The sequence below is a fragment of the Parasteatoda tepidariorum genome, chromosome 11 (genome assembly GCF_982258835.1).
Source record: "Parasteatoda tepidariorum strain Cologne lab strain chromosome 11, Ptep-v5.0, whole genome shotgun sequence".
NCBI lineage: Eukaryota > Metazoa > Arthropoda > Arachnida > Araneae > Theridiidae > Parasteatoda > Parasteatoda tepidariorum.
The window spans coordinates 47822349-47843493 of record NC_141765.1 but is presented as its reverse complement, the minus strand read 5'-3'; the positions used below and the strand labels follow the sequence as shown (position 1 = coordinate 47843493).

Here is a 21145-nt window from a genome sequence, read left to right as displayed (position 1 = left end):
TTGTTGAAGTTATTCAAGTGGGTTTGTAACACAGAAAATAATTAAAAATGTAACATAAAATATTGATAAATCTAAAGTAAACTAACAAAAAGTTCACACAAAACAAGAAGAAATTTTTCTTTCATTCATACTCAATGATTATGATGCCTACTCCAAGTTAAGGCCTTTTAGGTATGGAGCTTTGTCAAAGGATTGACCAAAGTTCTAAATTATAGCTGCTAAAATATAATTGGGTGGTTTTGGAGACTACTAATAAGTTTAACTAACATGAATGTTCTTTTCTAGATTTTTATTATAATGTTACATTTGCTAACTCAAATTTAGCTTTTGAAGTTCGAATTAGAAGTTGTTGGTTACGATTGCTTAATGATTCACGCATGTGGAAACATAATATTTAATAAAAAGTACTATTATGGAAAGGATAAGGATGTCAATACTAAACTGATTTTTTAAGTTGGCACTGCATTTCCTCATGAAGTGCATGGCCATTTTCTAAAACTACACCCAAATTTTGTAGTTGCATGTTGCATATGAATTCGTTGACTAGCTATTTTTAGTAAGTATGCTTGTGTTTTCACTTTGTATCTTTATTTAGAAATAATTTTTTTCTATTGGCTTGTTAAGGTGTAAAATCTGACGAAATGAATTAAACTAGTAAAGTTATAGCTAAAAAGTAAATCTTTTAATGCACTTGTATAGATGAAAGCGAGTAACAAAAAATCAACATCAACAATTTCAAAAGAAACATAGAAAAAATATATAAATTTTGATTTGTACTTCAGGAATATGAATTTGTGACACATGGTATTTAAAGATGATGCAGTAATAACATACTTTGTTTAAATAACATATCAATCTAAAATTTTAAATCTTGCTTTAAAAAGATCAAAAACAATTTTTTTAACAGTTTTTGCAAGCTCTTCAACACTGTTAAATTGCTCCAACTTGCACCAATCTTGCTTACTAACTCCTAGTGGCGGCTGAAAAGAAATAGAAAATTTATTTAAAATATATGTATACACATATACTATGAACCGTCTATATAAATTTAGATTTTACCCTAATTCTTCCCTAGTAGAACAATATTTTAAAATGTGACAACTACTCATTAGTACCCTATATAGGGAGGAAAAATGCAAACTAGAAATTTTTTTTGGACATATATTAGTATAAAGTATTCATATTTTTCCATTTTAATAACAACAGCAGAAACAGAACATTTGGTTGCTAATGTAGCTTCCATTTTACTTTTTATAGTTTCAAATCTGAAATTCACTGTATTTTCAGAGCATGAAAAAGAAACTAGGTAATTGAAATATTTAATAAATAAAATAGTTGCATTACGTAAATATAATTGTAAGAGCTTTTTTCTAAGAACACATTTTTAGGTATTAATAATTTATAAGAATTTTGAAATTATCCATCTAAAAAAAAAAAATCCTTTTATAACATTTCATAGCTTAAATAAAACAAGGCAGGATTTAATTTCATGACAATACTAAACAATACATACAGATTACATAATATTGAAAAATTATTTCTGAGGAGAGATGAAATTAAAAATTTTCATAAAGAAATCTTACTATAGGAAATTAGAATTAAACACTACTTTAACTAATTTTTGAAAATAAGTATAAGGAAAGAAAATGCCACCAAAATACATCAATGAAATTGTCTTATAATCACATATAAGGAGAAAATTAACTAGACAGTGTAGGAAGATGGCAAAACAGTCATCAATTACGCAGACAGCATAATTGTTTATTGTTCAAAATGATATTTTTTAATTTTTATAATGGTTTCATAGCTTTTTTACAGGATTGATTTCAGCCAATAGGATATTTAAGATTGCTAAGACTCTATGCTACTGAAGGTAATGAAGTTCTTATTTTTACAACTTCACCATACAATCCTAACAGAACCAAAACAGTATTTTCTGTGTGAAAAAGTATATAATCTGTGGTAAATAATTGACAAAATATGCACTTAAAGACTTACAAAAATTAACTCAAAAAAATGAGAATGCTATTAAAATGTATGTTTTTATTCATAAACAAAATGCTGAGTTTACACTTGATATTAGATATTCATTTACCTAACACTAAAGCGGCACAATGGGCTATTGGCAATGGTCTGAGGAACATCTTTGAGGCTGATCCAAGGACAAGCCATTATATAATTTTGAACCGCTGAAAAGGGGATGGCTCCTCCTTTTTGGTAACCCAAAAACCTGCACGTGAATTAAAGCACTATATGGTAGAACAGTTTAATGAGAACCAATATTGCACACTCGGTCCCTTTACTAAATGATCATTCACCTTCTCATTGACGACAGCAAGTGATGCTTGACATCATGGTCTACTGGAATCGGATCAGTTCACTGTGGGACTTTCACAATTGATAGAAGCAAACGTTAGCTAACCCATGAATAGATTACAAATAGAAATGAAATATATTATGAAATTATTTAATGTTAAGTTATAATATGGTCGTGATTAATCGTTTAAAAGCTAGTGAAATCTAGATTATTTTACAGTATACATTTTTGATAATCGTAAAAGAATCTTGCACTATAATACAGAAAGTGGCAAGAAGTCCTCACTGCATTCACAAGGTTTAAAATGATGTAGCGTAGCTATCCCAGTGAATAAGTTGATTTCTCAACCCAACCAAAAATTTTACGAAAATCTGAGGTTTGACTTATACACCAGTAATAAAACTGGACATTCGTTTAATGAGAAATACCAATGCATTATTATAAATAATGAGATAGATATGAATAACTCTGTAATAAATTCACATTTACTGATTACCTCACAAAATTTGTTATTGCATATTTAATTGTTAAAAAATGTATCATAACCAGATGTGAAACATTTTTAATTTGAGAAAATGTGATTTTTAACTTGGTAGACTAAATAATTTTATGCTTTTTAATTTTAGAAGTTTTTTTAAATATTTTTTTCACGGGTCAACTCATACACTTAGCAATCCAGAAATTTACTATCTCACACTTATACACTTGGATATACCATATTCCCAATTGCAATTTTTTTCAAAGGGCACAATAAATTTATACAGTGGAATCCCGGTTTTAGGTTGTCTGTTTTGTATGTTATCTTGCTTCTTGCGTCAGTTTCGGCTGGTTTGAGAAAATTGCTTATACCAATAACGCTAAATTATCACGGATCTTACGATATACTTTTTAAGCAAAATCCTGCTTTATACGTTTTCCTAACAGAACATCATTCTTTTTTCTCTATAAAGCTTGCACAAACTTTTTCTGACATCTTTTCTTTTTTTTAAAGAGAGACTTGTTTAATAGCTACTTGAAGCTATTCTGACATTTTTACTATTCTTTCTTACTGTCCTTTTGTCTGTAAGAGGGAATTCCCTCCTTGAGTCAAAATCAGAGATATGGGCAAAGCACAGGAAGGGTGGTTAAAGCAAGTATGGGAGCTTAAATTGTGAAATTTGCAAATTGTGAATTATGATTAATGAATAAATAAAAGTAAACAATAACATTCTGTTTCATCTGAATGTTTTCATTTTTCAAAAATGGTATTATGAAACACTTTTATATACAGCTTCTCAATTATTGATCAATTAAATAAAAGAAGCAATAAATTACATTACAATAAATTATATATACCTTTTTAATGCTTGCTAACAAACACATTTTAGACGAAATTGATCTATTATTAAAAATGATAGGTATAACTGTGCAATCATTCCACAAGAATTTTTCAGCAAGAGAAGCACTTCTTTCACCACCTAAAATTTAGAAAAAAATTCTTTTAGCTAAAAACAGCATTTAACTCATATGAAGACCAAGGAGGGAGAATGGCTTAAGTTCATTTTTTGCAAAAATGATAATTGGATTGCTATTTGTTACATTTTGAGGATTACTAAGCTTTGATAAATCAATAATGTAAAAAATCAGTTCTCTCTGAATGACACAATGAAAATGGGCAGAACCGTCAAAAAAGCTTTCCCTTCTGAGCAAAATAATTTTTTCTCCAAACTAGTTTTACGGACATAAACCATTTTTCCAATGTGGTCTTCACATTCATTATTAAAAAACTATTTTTTAAGGCTTAATTATTTAAAAATAGCTCAAAGGGTATTTTAATGCAGATAAAAAATAAATCACTTCATATAACATATATGTATTTTATTCCACTCATATATAAGAGAATTTTTTTTTTCTCTTTCTTTTTTATTATCTACAAAATATCTGAGCAATGGCTCTTTCCAAGACTATGCCTATGTGACAGGCAGTTAGAAGTGGCTGTTAATTGGAGTTATCAATGAATTGATTCTTCAAAAACTCATAAACAATTTATTTAATAAAAAAAACTGTTCCAATAATAATTTTTATTATTTTTATTTTAAATGTTTATTTACGTTTTTCTGCATTCATATTGTGAAGTGCTAACTTTTGCACACTTTTTTCTTTACTATCCCCAATAATTTTAATTTTATACTCAAATGTAATGAATTTTTGCTTGCAATTATCATTAACTAAAACCAGTATTTAGAACTGTTTAAACCAGTGTTTAGAACTTAAAAAAGAAAAAAATGAAATCGGAAAGCAAATATTAGTCACACGCCTAAGTAATTTCACAGCAATGCATAAAATAAAAGCTGACAAAATCAGGAATTGCCATCCATTGTGAATGCTGGAGCACAATTCATGTGATTCACACAGACCACCCATGAAAGATAAAGGCTATCTGCAGTTTAAATAAATGGTCCAATCTTATTCAAGAGTGTATAGATGCTTAGAAAAAGTTCTCCAACGACTGGGATGCAATGTTCATTAAAGAAAGATGTTTAGTAACAATCAATTAAAATTACTACAAGCTAGAGGTAAAAAATTTTGAAAAAATTAGATAGGAAATAACATGAAAAATTAATGATAGCAACGCATGTCTGTTGTTTCGAAATTGAATAAAAAATAAATGAATAAAAAATCGTTAAAAAATACTGCAACAATAACAGAACTTATTAAGTACTGAATCAACAATTTAGAAAACTGTTAGGACATAAAAGAGAACATGTGAGCAAAAACTATAACGAATTATATGAATTTTAAAAATCAAGGCACAAAACATATCTTTTAAAAAAATATCAATGTTTCACTTAAAATAAAAACTCTTTAATAAAAAGTGAAAATATTGTGGGCAAAATTTACCTTCAATAAGAATACAGGTTTTAAAAGTTGATGATACAATGTCATCTCTCTCAGCAATTGAATTGCCATAAAATAGAGTACGTCCATAAGGTATCTTTTCAAAGGAACCATCCTCGCTTTGTCTTGCTCTTTTTGAAACCTAATTTTATATATTCAATAAAAAAGACATATAAAATGGAAAATCTAAGCATGTTGATAAATAAATGCATAAAATTTTATAATATAACTACACATATTTAAGTAAATATCTATGATAAAAGGAGTCGTTGTAATTGGTTAAAAGCATAAAATTCATTGTCAATAAAACATGAAAGAAAGTCTAGGTAAACTAGAAGGTCATGATATATATCTGATAACTTGAATAATATATACAAATTAGTCATTAGTATTTTTAGCACATTTGCCAATAATTATAAAGAAAACTAATTTAAATTAACGTATTATTAAGTTTGAAAAGATATTGCAATATTTAATAATGACCAAACAAAAAATTTGCAACAAAATTATACTTAAAAACAAAAAGGTCTCAGATGTTCAAAAAAAAAAAAAAAAATCAATGTTTCAATTTATATAATTAAATATATGTATAAAAATATTTTGGTTGAAATGTAATATTAAAAAGAAAAATTTTAACATTTGGCTAATAATTTCAATTTTAGCAATGTTTTGAAACTTCCCCTAATTGTATTAAGTAAAATTTCAGATTATCGAGATTATCTTCAGATTATCGAGATCAGATTATCGAGATTATTCTCAGATTATCGAGAATGCTAAGAAATGGGTAAATTTTGGATAACTAAGTGCTCTACCTTAACAAAAATAAAAGATTATCGCAAATGACGCTTAAGAAAAAATAACAATGTTAGATGCGAAAAAATTTAAATAGTTGTCAATATTATAAAATATACCTCCTAAAAAGTTGTTAAAATTAACTATGCCAATTATGGGCCAGTGCAGATAATGCTCCAGAACTTTTCCCTCTCCAAAACTTTTACTGCCTATTTTTCTCGCAATTATTGATGTCACAATCATATTTGTGCCTATTTTTTTAATCAATATCCCTATCCTATTTTTGAATTTGATAAGCCATTGCCGTATAACTATGGAAGATATGAGCACTGAAGGAAAATTCTTAATTTCGACCTTTCAAAAGCAGATTCAAACTTTTTTTGAGCTTTTTGTAAAGATCGGGTTAGTTAATAAGTATTTCAAGAGAGAATTCTCCTTGCGTGCGATTCACGCACATACGTGACTTTGTGAAAAATACATGATTAACATAATTATAATATGCGATGGGTTACAATAATATGATATGACATAATACATTACTATATACATACACATTACATTTGATTAATACATAATGTGATGCATGATTTTGTATAAGTCTTTAATATTGAAAACTTTGTAGTGAAATTTATAAAAAATTAATATTTTTGAAGAAAAAAAAAGCATGTTTTTTTGTTAAAAAAAAAGTTTTTTAGTAAAATTGAAAATCAGTGTTTTCTAACACCAAAACAGTTTTTATGAAAATAAAAATTTACACATTAATATCCTCATTCATTATCATTCTTAATTACTATATATTTACTAAAAATAGCAAGTTTAAGAGAATGGTTCCTCAATTCTCAATTTTAAAATTGTAGAACTATGTACCAAATTGCTTTTTCCTACAATAATTCCTAAAGTTAAAACTCTAAAACAATTAGCCTAGTAAAGATGCATTGAACACTTATACACTTGTTTCTAGGCTAAAGGTATCGGATACTTGCAATTGAAGTATATTTGGGTTAAGAGGGAAATAAAATTTTTAGATGGCAAAGCTTTGAGGTCAACAACTGTCAGGAACATGACTAAACAAGCATTCAAGGGTTATAAGTTTTTATCATTAAGAGATGTTTTATATCATTTAGTTGCATTTATATTTTAGAATATTTTACATAAATATTTATAAAGAAGCATTTAAAATGCACTTACATTACAATCCCTATGTGGAAGTATATGATAACATATACATTTTGGTTTTCCTTTGGCTAAAATTTCCTTTTCTTCGCAAAAGTTTTTGCCAACTATTTCACCAGCGCCAAAGAAACCTTCAGTAACTAATGTTAGCTTTTTAAGTTTAGCTAATTCTGATCCTAAATTACTGATTGAAAAAAATTAAATGAACATGAAATGCCATGATATGGTTTTATTATGAAAGACAACAAATCAACATATCAGCAAAACAAGGACTTTTGTAGAAGACAAAACAAAATAGAGTAATACATTTTTGTCATTGTTTTCAAATACATGATACATATATCAGAAAGAAACAAGCCTGATCTTATCAGTTTTTACAACACAATGCATGTTAACATCTGATGATGGGAAGCTTGTTTTTTTCAAAGCACATAGCTGTGAGTTTGTGTGTGATGTGACTTAAAAAATTGTAATAATTATATTTTATATTAAAAAATATTTTTCTCATATTTATTGGATTAAAATAGTAGAAAATTCCACTAAAATTGTGTTTAAATAGTACGCTATACTAGATGATACAAGTATTGTTAATGCTGTAATTGTTTTATTTTGAAAATTTAATTTAAATAGTAAACTTTGAAATTAGCTTTTGAACAGTTTGCAATTTAAGAGCCACAAGAAAAGAAGATACAAAGAAACAGTTTAAAAAACAATTTTGAGTTTTAAAACATGTTATGGCTATCTGTTGGAGAAGAATATTAATTTTCTACTAAAGCGTGTGATTTTATTGATTAAAGTGATTATAAACAGGGAAATAAATTTAGTAAACACATCTATGTTCATGATATACTGATGTTCTGAAATATAGATAAATAACATTTAGCGATTCCTTCCACTAAGAACTTCAATTGAAAAGCAGGTAACGAAGAAACAATGCATTAGAATATTTAAAAAATAAGGCATTCTATTATTTTAAATATTGAAATTGTTCCTATTGTTTAATTTAAAATCATAAAGCAAACAAAAACCTTTAAAAATAATTTGTAATTAAGTATTCGTAATATGGAAGACGTTTTAAAATATTTGTTAGGCAAGCGGCTTTACTTGAATTATTGTTACAGATGACCAACTCTGAAATTAAGCTTCAGTTTGTAACTTTTTAAACAAATGTACAGATATAAAAAAAAGAGATTTTTTGAACAAAAACATAATATTAATTTTAAAAAAAATCAGTCTAAACTAAAAGATAAATTGTTCAAAAATACTTACATACAAAAAGCTTCAGCATTCTTACTAATACAATTAGTACCACCAATAATATAAACACATAGTTCTGTTTTAATTTCAGTCTTTAAAGTAGCAACCTATATATACATAAAGGAAAATTTAGTCTCGTAAAACGTTTCACTGTCCTAATGTAACAGGAATATAAACATTTTAATAATCTTTTCGTTCGTGTTTTTATTCACATCAAATTATGAAAATATTATTATAATATTATTAACAAATTAGGAATGAAATAAATAAATAAAAACTGTCAAAATGTTATTTTATTTATGATATTATGTTTATTTTAAGTCATTGAGTAAAACTCAGCCCAGTTATATATGTTTGTTGGATTCAAACTTTCTTACTAATAAATTGTTTTAAGTTTATTAAATACAGAAGTTCATATGTATAAAGAAATATACCACAAAACGAAATTCTGATACCATTAATAAATTAAACCTTTTCCACGGAACAGTTGAAAATTTCACAATAAATGCTGTCAATATTTCAATAATTTGCTTATAAAAACTATAGATGCAAAGAATTTTGACAGAATGCTAATTTATGTATATTTGAATTAATAGGAAAAAAAAATTATAAAATTCAGATTCAAGAGTTAGTTATAGCAAAAAGGCAGAAAATGAAGTCAACAGCATAGTTAAACTTCTTTTAACTATATTATCATTTGCCTTTAATCGAAAAATGATTAAACTAAGCTAATTTTTATTTATATTTTTAAATATTGATTACATTAAAGAAAAGACTTCCATAAGTAAAAGTATTGAAAAAATTCCAACAACTCTTGTTAATTTAAACTTTGGTTCTAGTTTTCAATACAAGGGTCATTAGCCTAAAAACAATCTTCTTAAGCAAACTTTAAAAAATATGAAATATAAAAAATATAATGGATTAAAATTTCTAATATTGCTGTACTTTATTACATTAAAACTAAAAAAAAGCAGAGATCACCTTTTAAGCATTTTAAAAAAATATCATAATTAGGCAGGGTTGGAAAGTTTTTGACAATTGACGGTTTTATCTTGTTTTAAACGTCATGTCAAAAAAAAAAAAAAACCTTTTGGCATTGTTCTTGACAATTGTCAAAAAACATGAAATTTTGAATCGCGTATAACGAATAGCGTTTTAATACGCTAACGACTGACAATACGCCAAAATAGATTGGGTTGAATTAATTTTGAAAACATTGAATAGAACAATGTGAACTATGTCTTTTTGCATAATTCGAAGCGAAAATCAACATAGTTAAGGAAAAATCCCCTTTTGAAAAAGCAAAAATTAAGTACTTTTTAAAAACACTCAGTGAAAAAAGCACCTTTAAAGACTTTTAAAAAACAAAAATAAGCACCTTTAAGCACTTTTTAAAAACGCTACACTACCTGTTTAAGCACAAAGGCTTAACTTTGGAGCAGTTAACACTTTAGAATCAATCCCTGTTACTTCACTTCAGCACCACCTTCTCCTTTGATTCATTAGTGAGAGAATAACATAAATATAATCGTACAAGAAAAAAATAATGATTCACTTTTAAGGTTAAATTTTATTCAATTCACTTAAAAAAAAATACATGAGGCAATGATACATGCAAAAAATGATATCTGTTTTAATCTGTTCTATTGCTGGTGAAAAATTGCTACAATCATGTTCTATGATGAAGTTTTTAATAAAAGAATTTATTCTGTGGTAAATTAGGAAGATTAATGTATTGTTGTGAGGAATCAGGGCGACCAACTTTAATATAATCTAGTAGCAATAATTTTTTTTAACAAAATAGAATTTAAATTGATTTTCTGCATTCTATATTTCAATATTGCAAAATGAAAAATACTAACTCTAAATTTATTTTCCTTGAAACGATTTTTTTGTACTTTAACAGTGATGACAAGCTAGGAAATGATCTGAAGATATATTTTAGTCCCATAAAATAAATATAAATTAAAAAATATTAATCTCATTTTGTTGAAATGTAGTTAAAAAAACATCAATTTCCATAAAAAAAATGCTTGAGTCTGAAGACAAGCAAAAAAGTACACTGAGGACATGAAAAAGACCCTTTTTGTGAGACTGACATAAATGAAAAAAATTGTTTTCCCTCTCTCTTTTCAACTCTAAGTTAGAAAAATATCAATGCAACTCAATGTTAGAGAATGATGCAATCACTGCTGAGGATGCTTGTTATGATATAATGAATCATGACTATGTATCAATATATCTCAAGAAATATTACAATTATTTTCCATTTAGAAATTATCACTTATCAAGTGAGTTCAACGTTCCATGCTTAATGTTCCTAAAAGATTGTTTACTTGCATAAAAAAAGTTACTGTTAAAGAAATTATGTAATATCTTCTTCTCTTATTTCATTAATGGATAATGAGTGATTTCCTAACCTTCCTTTTAGTTTAAAATATTGAGGTTTCATTACTTATTTTCAATTTCTTTTGATAAGGTGACAGACTTATACATTTTTACAATAAACTGGATAAAAGAAAGCAAAAATTATTACCTAAATAATAAAATTGATTTCTATATTAGTTAAAATAATCTTTTTTAAGTTAACTTTTTCTAAAATAATTTTTTTTTACTTAAAAAGAAATAAATTTTTTAATAATTATTGTATTGTATAGTTTAAATAAACACTTTAAATAATCTATTATGAAATTATAATAAAGACAGGCGTGCTACAGGGTGGCCACTCACCAGATAAAACAAAATTTCCCAAGATTTCTAGAGTAAAATTAGTAAATTTTTACACATTATGAGTATTAGTTGTTGCCATTCAAATTAATGCAAATTTTCCTTCAATTTTAATAATTACAAACATAAATATGTATTAAAAAATTTATGTTGAAATAATGTAGATGTAATGTAGAATAATGAAAAAAAAAAAGATAAATCAACACTGTCAGTTTTCAAACTAATATTATTTATTGTTTCAAACCTAAAGTTTTCATAACATTAAATAATAAAAATTATGATTTCAATTCAAGTCTTTGATAATTTTATTACAGATATATCGAAATTGGTTTCCGTAATAAATACTGTCCTAATATCGTAATATTATGAAATAATTCGATAGAAATTTTTAAAGATTAATTATTTATTCAAGTAGCACAGGTGGAAAGAAAAATAAACAGTAGTAATACTTTGCTTATGTCGCACTAGACCTGCCCAATGGGTAATTTTTGAAGGTAAAAAAATCTGAAGAAATGTGATCGCAATTTTAATCCTCTACTGAGAGGATGGCTTCTCCACTTTGACTCTCCGTGATTGAAGTTGAGCATTTTACGATAGAGCAGTTTAATAAGGACCAAAACTGTACACTTTTGCAGGTTGATTAAAATGGTTACCTATCTGCTCTCAGACTTTGATGGGAGTTTTACTGAGAATTGTGTCTTAAGAAATAAAGATTTTTTAAAGAAATATAGATAAAAGTACAACTGGATAAGTTTTAAAAGACAAAATTAGTTACCTTAATGAGCCCAATAATAGTCTAAAATGCTCTGTGTAGTTATTTTAACTTAATATGGCCAACAATACTGTTAGTTGCTGATATTTCAGTTATAATTTTAGAGTTTAAAGTGTATTTCCCTGAGAATTCCAGGTTTTCTAGAAGTAGTTTCAAATTCCATGAGAATTCCGGGTTCACCCTGCTTCCAGAGAGAGTGGACACCATGTTATCCAGAAAATAAGAAAACAAATGGTTATAAGAACGTCTACCTTTTTTTCAGGAAAAAGAAATTCTCTGTGCCTATCACAAATTATTAACAAGAAAATAATTTATATTAACTATATAAATATTGTAACTGCTAATGGGTAATAATAGAGTTAGTAGGTTTACTTCTTCAGAAAGAAAGGTACAAAAATGTTTCAACTACCAGTTTTTTTTTTCTTTTATCTTTTCTGAACAAGTATCAACCCTGTAGAGCTAAAGATAATAAAAAAGTTCATTTGGAATTTAAAATATGCAAAATAACTACACTCTGAAAAATATTTCAAGAAACATACCACTAAAAAATGAAAATCAATTTTGATGTGAACAGGGTTGGCAGGTTTTTGACATGTGACAGTTTTTGACAGTTTAAACCATGGTTTAAACCGTCACGTCAAAAACCTCACTGTCAAAAATGTCGAAAATGTCAAAAACCTATATTCATATGTGAAATTTAATTAATACATAAAATTTATATATTTTTTAAAGGATAGTGTTTCTAAATATGTTCTAGAAAAAATAAATTTAAAATTTTGAAGAAACACTTATATTTTGAATAGTAACCAAAATCTTGTACTTTTGAAAACTCACATCTTTTGTAATATTATGTATTCATTTTCATGTGTTATTAAAACTCACATCTTTTGTAATATTCTGTATTCATTTTCATGTGTTATTGAAAATCTGCAGTGATATTATTAAGAAATTTATTTATAACCAAATTTAGTGTATAGTATAGATTATACTAAAAATTAGACATTTTTAAAGATAAACATTAGCAGTTTTGTATATTAGACATCTTCTTTTAAAGAAAAATCTTTTTAATATTCTTTTAAATCTTCTTAATAATCTTTTTAACATAAGACAATGCAAATTTAAGTGCTTTCTGTTAAATACACAGAGTAGTTAGTGTCGATTTACAGTATATTCAGCCTATTCATTTACTATGCTGAAAATTTAGTTTATCCAAATACTTGTGAATTTCATTTTGCTGAATACGATGTAGTTTTGTTGAATATCTAAATATTCAGCTGTTGAATAATTACTTCTTGCTTTCAAGATATGCATTATTTGTATTCTTAATACAAGTGGAGAAAAAAAAATTAAGAGATAAAAATTGTTTTAAAATGATAAGTGTAATAATTATAAATAAATATAATAAACAATATGAATTATATTTATCATTATTCATAAATTTAACTACTTTTAAATTCAAATTAACATACTGGATAATAAAGATATTCGGTATAACATTAAAAAAAAATTTTTATACACTTGTATCTTATATCAAGTTTGTATTTATACAACATAACTTGTAAGTTCCTTATAAATATTAGTTATATGTTCCTTATATGTCAAAAATGCATAGTAATAAACTTTTAATTTTCTTAAGTATCAAAAAGAAAAAAAAAATTTTTTAAAATATAAATATTTAAAAAATTTTTGTGCAAAATTTTTCTGCACATGCATTTGAATATAAATTTCTGAGATTTTAAATCTGTTATTTTATCTTAATTTTAATAAAAAAATATTTTAAAACCTGCTGATTACCTATAATATAATTAAATTTCAATATAATGCATGGCAACTGTTGGTAGTTTTGAAGTTAATATATTTTCTTGGCAAACTTCAGTTTTTGACATTTTCGACGGGTTTTTGACGGTTTAAACCAGTATTATACCCCTGTCATGTCAAAAACCACTTTTTGACGTCAAAAACCCAACCCTGGATGTGAATTCTCAATCTCAAAAAAGCTAATGAATTTTTTAAAAATAACTAATCTTTATAAGGTAGTCACAAGAGTGTTGTACTTTATATAAAGTTCAAAGTAAAGGTTAGAAAATATGCATAACAACAAACCTGATTCTGTATTTTATCTTTGTAGGTGTTTCTGTCTTTACTGGTTTCTAAGGACTTAATAACTTCTTCTTTTAGATTTTTTATAAAATCATTGCAAGGATATCCTTCATTAAACTTAACTATTTGTTCACTAGAAATCTGAAAAAAGAAAACAATCACATAACTATTCAAAACAAAGACTCAGTCGTAAAATAAAAAGTTTATACTTTACTAAAAAAAAAAAGGAATTTCCATGTCACATGTTCCACACACTTTTAAAAAGCTTAATTTTTAAAAAATATATTAAAAAAATTTTAAAAGTAAAATTATTCTTTTTAAAATAAAACTGTCCTTAAATTATAGCATTAAGTAGTCCTTTAAAAAAGCACTTGTCAAAATTAAATAGTCTGAGTGAAAGACATTAATATTTTTGCAACACTCCTTTTTTAATTTTTAAATTGGACTTAGCTCGTTTCGAAACTATTCGCCTCATTTGTAACTTATAATCAAGTGGACAACATTAAAAAGATACTTTTTTAAAAAAAAAAATTTTGGAAAAAAAAAATGCTTTATTTTTTCTTACTTTTTGTTCACGGAAAGTGACACTGTTTCCAAGTAATGCCTACACGTTTTAACTTGAATATAATTAAATTAATTAACAACTTAATTATAATATAATTTAAATACAATTAAGTTTTGTCCAAAAAATGAACTAATATTTTGAAGGACAAGATCAGATAATTTCAGCACTACGTACAGAGGGAGGACAAAAAAAAAATGGAAACACTTCTTACAAACATATTTTTTCATATTTCTCAAGAAATAATTAAGAAACATTTTATAAATTTAGAAACACTTTAGATCATGTGATTTCTCATACTTATCAGTTAAGTTTGAAGCTTTGAGAAGTTCAAAAATTCAATTCAAAATTAATGAAAAAAAAATTTCTCTAAATTTGAACAAAAATTTGTTGATAACTGGGCAATACGTACGTAATTAAAGTAGTTCTTTCATACTGTACAGGTAAAAAATGAATTTTTTTGACATAATTCTGTAGTAAATTATATTTGGTAACTAATGAAAAAAGTCCGATTTGAATAACATATAAATTTAAAAAGTTTCAAGCAACTTTCTAAGTAGAAACTCAAAATGATAAGGGGTTCTATACAATTCTTATTTTGTATCAAAGAATGTGTTAGTATAGAAGAGTTTCCATTATTCTGTCCAACCTCTGCATATAAATTTATACATGTTTGACTGATTTTTGTATAAATTATATATACAGTGACTTAAATCAAAAAACAACAACTAGACAAACAACTTAAAACAATTAAGCAATTAACTAGAAGAAATAAAGAAAAGCCAATAAAAACTGATGAGAAACACAGGTTTCAAATAACATTGACACTGACTGAAGTGCCACTTGTAATAATCTAAATAATAATAAATTGATCACTTTTGGTTTAGTCACACGTTAACCCTAATCAGGGTCATTCCAGTGTTTTATAGTTTTATTTGTAACTTATGTAATAGAGCAGAGATAAACCATTTTATTATGTAAAAAAACCAAATGAACTTGATTAGTTTATAAAGTGCATAAAATAATTTGGGATATGCAATTTAAGAGATTTTTTTCAGCTTTATCATCTATTATCAGCTTTATCAAAAATAAATCATTTTATTAATCACTACGATTTTTGCGTATCAACATCTTTTTAGTTAATATATTAGTAACCATATTCAAATATTCCAGCATGCAATGCATCAATGAATTATCAGATGATAATACGGTTGAAACAATACTGCTTTTAACCAAAATAAAGCATTTAATTAAATAAATTAATATAAAAATTGTGTATGTGTCTTGATTAAAAATTGGGATAAAAAATTAAAAATCCTTAGTTACCCTTTATATGTTCTCTGTCTCACGCAAGTTGTTAAATTCAAAGTAAAATATGAATAAAAATTTATATCAATAATTTTGGAAAGCATAACATTCTTCATATTATAATCCCAATAGGATTGTAAAAATTTCCTTAAATGTTTTATGGCCAAAGTGAATCAAATCTTTTTTTTTTGTAATAGCAGCAATTTATAAAGGCAGAACAAAAATAGAAAGTCACTGAAATATCACACATATAACTAGTACAAATAACTTCACCTAAATTTTTTATGTGCCAAAAGAAACCCTTAAAGGCATATTTTACAATAAAGAAAAAATAATTGGTGACTATTCACATGTTTCCTTCCTCATACAAGTTGCTTTTCTTGCAACAGCTCATAAATCACTCACCAAAATTTGAACACAGCACTGGAAAGCCACCAGATCACTGAATTACTGCAGTGACAAAATGAACTCCTGCAACAAATAACATTCTAACAGAACTGAGAAAAATTTGTGTTACATTGCCAATTCACTTCTAAATATGAAAAATGAGCTAGTGATGTGCATAAATAGATTAAAAAAAGCAATATATGAGCTTGAAATTACAGAGGTACGAACTTTTTAAACCTGTGGCACTAACAAGGAATTGGAAAAGTTCATTTCAGTTAAGCACCACATCAGTAAAGCATTTGCCACATACAGTGTAAATATTTTTCAGAGATAAAATTTCTTAACACTCTAATAATAGACTTAAGTATATATTAGCACAACTTTTTCTAATATCATTGGAAAAAATAGATTACAAAAAACTAGTATCTTATTTTAAAGTAAAAGGTTTTCTTCTGACATAAAAAAAATTAAAACCAATTTTAAGGTCTAATAACTATTTTCCTTTTAAGAATAAATGAACCCTGAAATAACAACATTTTCATTAATTGTTAAAACTACATACAATAACTATCTTTAAATGATTCTAGAGAATAACTAATTAAAAAAAAAATGAAGGACAGAAAGTTATAAGAAAAGGAAATCAGCTAATCTCTATGTTACTTATAGCCAAAATTTAATTCAAATAAATACATAAATAACTTACTTCCAACATATCCTGTTCTGGGTACAAATTCAAAAGGAGTGTATCAGTTTGAAAAGTTCCGTACTTTATAACTATTACTTCTATTCGTTGTTCACAATAAAAGGCCTGGAACATTAAAGCTTTTATAAATATTTGCAATACCTTTAAATACTTATGAAAAATCACATTCTGTGTTGACTTTAAAGAAAAACATTTTGTGAACTCAATCTTTTATTTCTAACAAAATGAAATCCACCGAAGTTAATTTGTAAACCTAAAGACAACATGTTTACTTATAAAAAAAAACCTTTAAATACAATAAGCGTAAGGGTCTAAATAAAGATTCAAATAAAGCTAAACTATTTATATGTTTAGACAAAACAATTAAATGCATTTAAAATGTGAAATTAAAGAGTTTATAACACAATAACTTGGGACAAAGATCTATGAATTTTTCAATGCATCAAGCCATTAAAATAGTATAAATAATATAAATTAATACAAAATTATTTTACTTAAAATGTAGACTTAAATATGTTAAGATAAAATAATTAATAAATAAATAAAACAGAAAAGTGAAAAAAGTACCATTTATAATTTTTTAAGCACATATTAACTCTTTCCAAGTTAACAATTGTATTAACAACATTTTTATTTACTTCAGACACTTGCAACATTAAAACCAGTTTAAATACTGAGTGTTCTAAAATCTGACAAAATTTTGGATAATTTATATCTATGGATGTGTGATAAATGCTATGAATGACACTTAGCTTAAAGAAGAGCATGGATGAGGCAACCAATGGCTGAGAAGAATTGTGATACTCACGAAAAAGTAAAATTTCATTTCGAAACTTCTGTACTTGCAATTCTCACTAATTAAAGTCAAAAGTTGTTTTTATTGAAACTTTTGATTAGAACGATGAGAAAAGCATTATTTTTAAATTTTAGCCAAATAAGTCAAGATGCATAAGATATGCACCATAATTTCTTGCATACAATCCGCAGATTAACTGTCAAAAAGCATTTGAAATTGTCACTGAAGATATTTGCTGAAATTATTTTGGCAACATCAGACAATGCGAACTTTTTATTGACTTTTGTCAGACATAAAAAAATAAGGGAATACCCAGTATGAAGTCCCCTTAAACATGATCATGTGTCTGCTAGCCTGTTTCCTGCCGCTGCCAACTAGCTCAGATATAGATTTTGCCAGAGGGAGGGGCTTTGGTATAAGTTATTTCACCTGCAGTTTTAGCAACAAGCATTTGTGGTGAAAGCATGCTCTCCTCATGTTTTTGATTGAAGGATATTATTTCACAGCTTTCTATCATATGAGTTTGACGTACATACTGATATGTAAACCTTAATTACCATATCTAAAAGAAATTGTGTCAGCTATAGAGCTGAATTTAAAGTTAAATGATTTTAAAAGCTGAATCTGGTAACCAAAGTCGGTCATTTGTTTGATGGGGATGAATGAAATGTGAGCTTATGGCACAAAAACAAAGAAAAATTAGTTGCAAGTAACTGTTAAAACTATCATTTTGGCAAGGCATGCAGGCATAGTAAGATTTAGAAATTCTGTTTCATCACAGCATTTTAGAAGAGATAGAAAAAGAGCACAGTATTTCTACCATCAACATTTAACAGAATGCTAAAATAATAGTAGAAAATAAAGAAATACAGAACTTAGCTGCCAACCCCATGTGGTGCTATTGGTTCATGCAAAGAAAACATTTAACAATCTGGAACCTGGCAACTGTGAGTTAAAAATTACTGAATGATTAAGAAGAGAAAAAGAATAAATTTCTGGAATACATAAATAATTTCATTTCAGAAAATAATTTTTTGGAAAGTGAAATTTCCAATCTAGACGAGGCTTCAGTGAGTTTCAATATGCTACTAAAACATTCTGAAGAAACAATTCGTTCTAACAGTGCGCTGATTAGTAGAACAAGATATGAAAAAGAATGTTTTACAGTTGTATTAACATGTGTTGCAGATGATGAAAAAATGCTTCCAATGTTTGTTTTCATATGCAAGAGTGTGCCCCTAAAGAAAACTTCCTAAAGGATATTATGATCCAAACTAATCCACGAGGACCGATGAATGAGGAGGTGATGCTAATCTGCATTAGTACTGTGTGGAAAAGATATAAGAATGTTTTGTGGTGAAGATTTTGAGGTAAGAGCGTTGAGTGGATGAAGACTGCTTGGAGAGCAGTAACTCAAGAAACAATTAGAAACAACTTTAGTAAATGTGAACTATAGCCAGGTGACATTGAAATAGATAATGATGACATTGATAAATATGATGAATCAAACCTTTTTCAACCAAAATGAAGGTTAAATTTATTTATTTTTGATTCTGATGAATCTGAGTTTCAGTGATTAATGTAAAGCGCTTCACTTCATTATATTTATCTCTCTAAGGTAAAAATATAGTATTTTTATTATTCATCGTGTGTTTGTTTCTGATTTTGTCAAATATTTGCAGACTATGGGATAAGTTTAAAACTTAAAATTTTGCAGGCCACTAAAAAATCCGGGAAAAAAATAAGAATTATATGTTGGGAAGTATCAATACTATAGGTTTCATATTAAACTTTACTTACGGTAAAAAATAAATAATATCCTGTATTCACAATGAAATTTATCTATTGTGCCCTTTAAATAATTTGCACCCTTATTCTTAAGTCCTTTAATAAATTAAAGTTATTTTGTGTATTCGTGTTACTTCTATCTTAAGTCAAAGTAAATTACTGCATTAAATGAACTGCCCTATAGACCACTGGATTATACGATTAAAGTTTTCCCTTTGGGTGTAAAGGAGACAATGGCGGATTATATGCCATAGCAGATAATATGCATGAAATTACGATACTTAAATAACTTGGCAACAAGACAAAGTGGGCACAAATTTGTAACCATTTTCACTTAGTCAAACAATAAAATGAAACTGAGGTATAAATTGTTATTACTTTTATTTCTATAAATTTTAATGTTGTAAATTAAATTAAAAAGAAAACTTGGAGAACATAATAATTTTACTATACATATAAATATTTAGACATCATAAGAATTTTCGATTCATATTTAAATTGAAAAATAATCTTTTTGTTTACTTGGAACATGGCTGCTCATAAAATGTTGCAGATTTTTAAGTTTAATTAAGTTTTCGAATTAAAAACAATTATAAATGTTTAGATTAAACAGTGCAGTAGTCTACATAGTAGTCTATTTTTAAACTAGAAAGAAATACTAAAAGAAACTGCTTACAGCTACAATGCAAAAGTAAGGAAAAGCAGATTGGGTGAAAAGAAATTAGCTGTTACTTTTAAGTGTTATTACTATTCCACACTCTTATAAATTCAAAATCAACTCTTACCTGTTGTCTGCAAATACGGGTTTTGTTGTAATCTTCAGAATTAATTAAAATTACTAAACTTGCATTTTTCACCATTTTTTTGAATTCTGATTTTTCACACTGATAGTACTCATTATCACCCCATCCACATGAAAAACCTTAAAAAACAGAATTATTAATTAATAGAATATCTGAACCTTTTAAAAAATCAAACAATATGCATCTTGTCCTATGATGTTCAACCAGTAAATTACTTGGTATTTAATTAACACCTATTCTTAATGTGGTATAATTAAGCATCTTTTAAAATGGTGCCAAAGCTAAAAGAAGTATTAAATTAGGAATGAGATTAATTTTTCAAACATAAAATTAAGGCAATATTGAAAATAGATGTAACATGTGTTAATTACATTACATTATTAACACCCTTCATCAAAAACGATAGAATAATTGCCTCAAATGGTGAAAATTCAGGTGCACAATTTGAATTTCCCATATCATAATAATAAGATTTTAAAAAAATCATGCAATAAACTGCTTAATGATCAAAAAGATGCATGGATTTAGTGCAAATCAAACCGATTAAAAAGCAATAACTAAAAATGTGACTTCTTTTATTTTCCTTATTATATCGTATGAAAATATCAGGATTAAAAAAACCACGCTGGTATCAGTAGCTAAACTGTGAAAAAGTTGGTCGAAAAATATTGGTATCGTCACAGCAAAACTGACTAATAAATACAATTGAAATTTTTGTTTCTTAACAAAATCAGAATTTTAAAAATCATGAGAATATCAATTGCATTAACTGCAATAGAAAAG

General features: G+C 26.5%; 1 protein-coding gene across 3 annotated transcripts in view; it reads right to left on the bottom strand.

The window, feature by feature from the left end:
* Positions 1 to 660: 660 nt before the first annotated feature.
* LOC107439186 (uncharacterized) overlaps positions 661 to 21145 on the bottom strand; it is a 62052-nt gene continuing 41567 nt past the window's right edge. For all 3 annotated transcript variants that reach the window (XM_016051691.3, XM_016051692.3, XM_016051693.3), the window contains exons 12-19: positions 20345 to 20481; positions 16976 to 17080; positions 14019 to 14156; positions 8429 to 8523; positions 7175 to 7343; positions 5198 to 5336; positions 3653 to 3774; positions 661 to 980 (exon numbers count right to left, since the gene is read on the bottom strand). In XM_016051691.3, the coding sequence (XP_015907177.1) occupies positions 852 to 980; positions 3653 to 3774; positions 5198 to 5336; positions 7175 to 7343; positions 8429 to 8523; positions 14019 to 14156; positions 16976 to 17080; positions 20345 to 20481 (1034 nt within the window). In that variant the 3' untranslated portion in view covers positions 661 to 851. The remainder of the gene's footprint in view (positions 981 to 3652; positions 3775 to 5197; positions 5337 to 7174; positions 7344 to 8428; positions 8524 to 14018; positions 14157 to 16975; positions 17081 to 20344; positions 20482 to 21145) is intronic.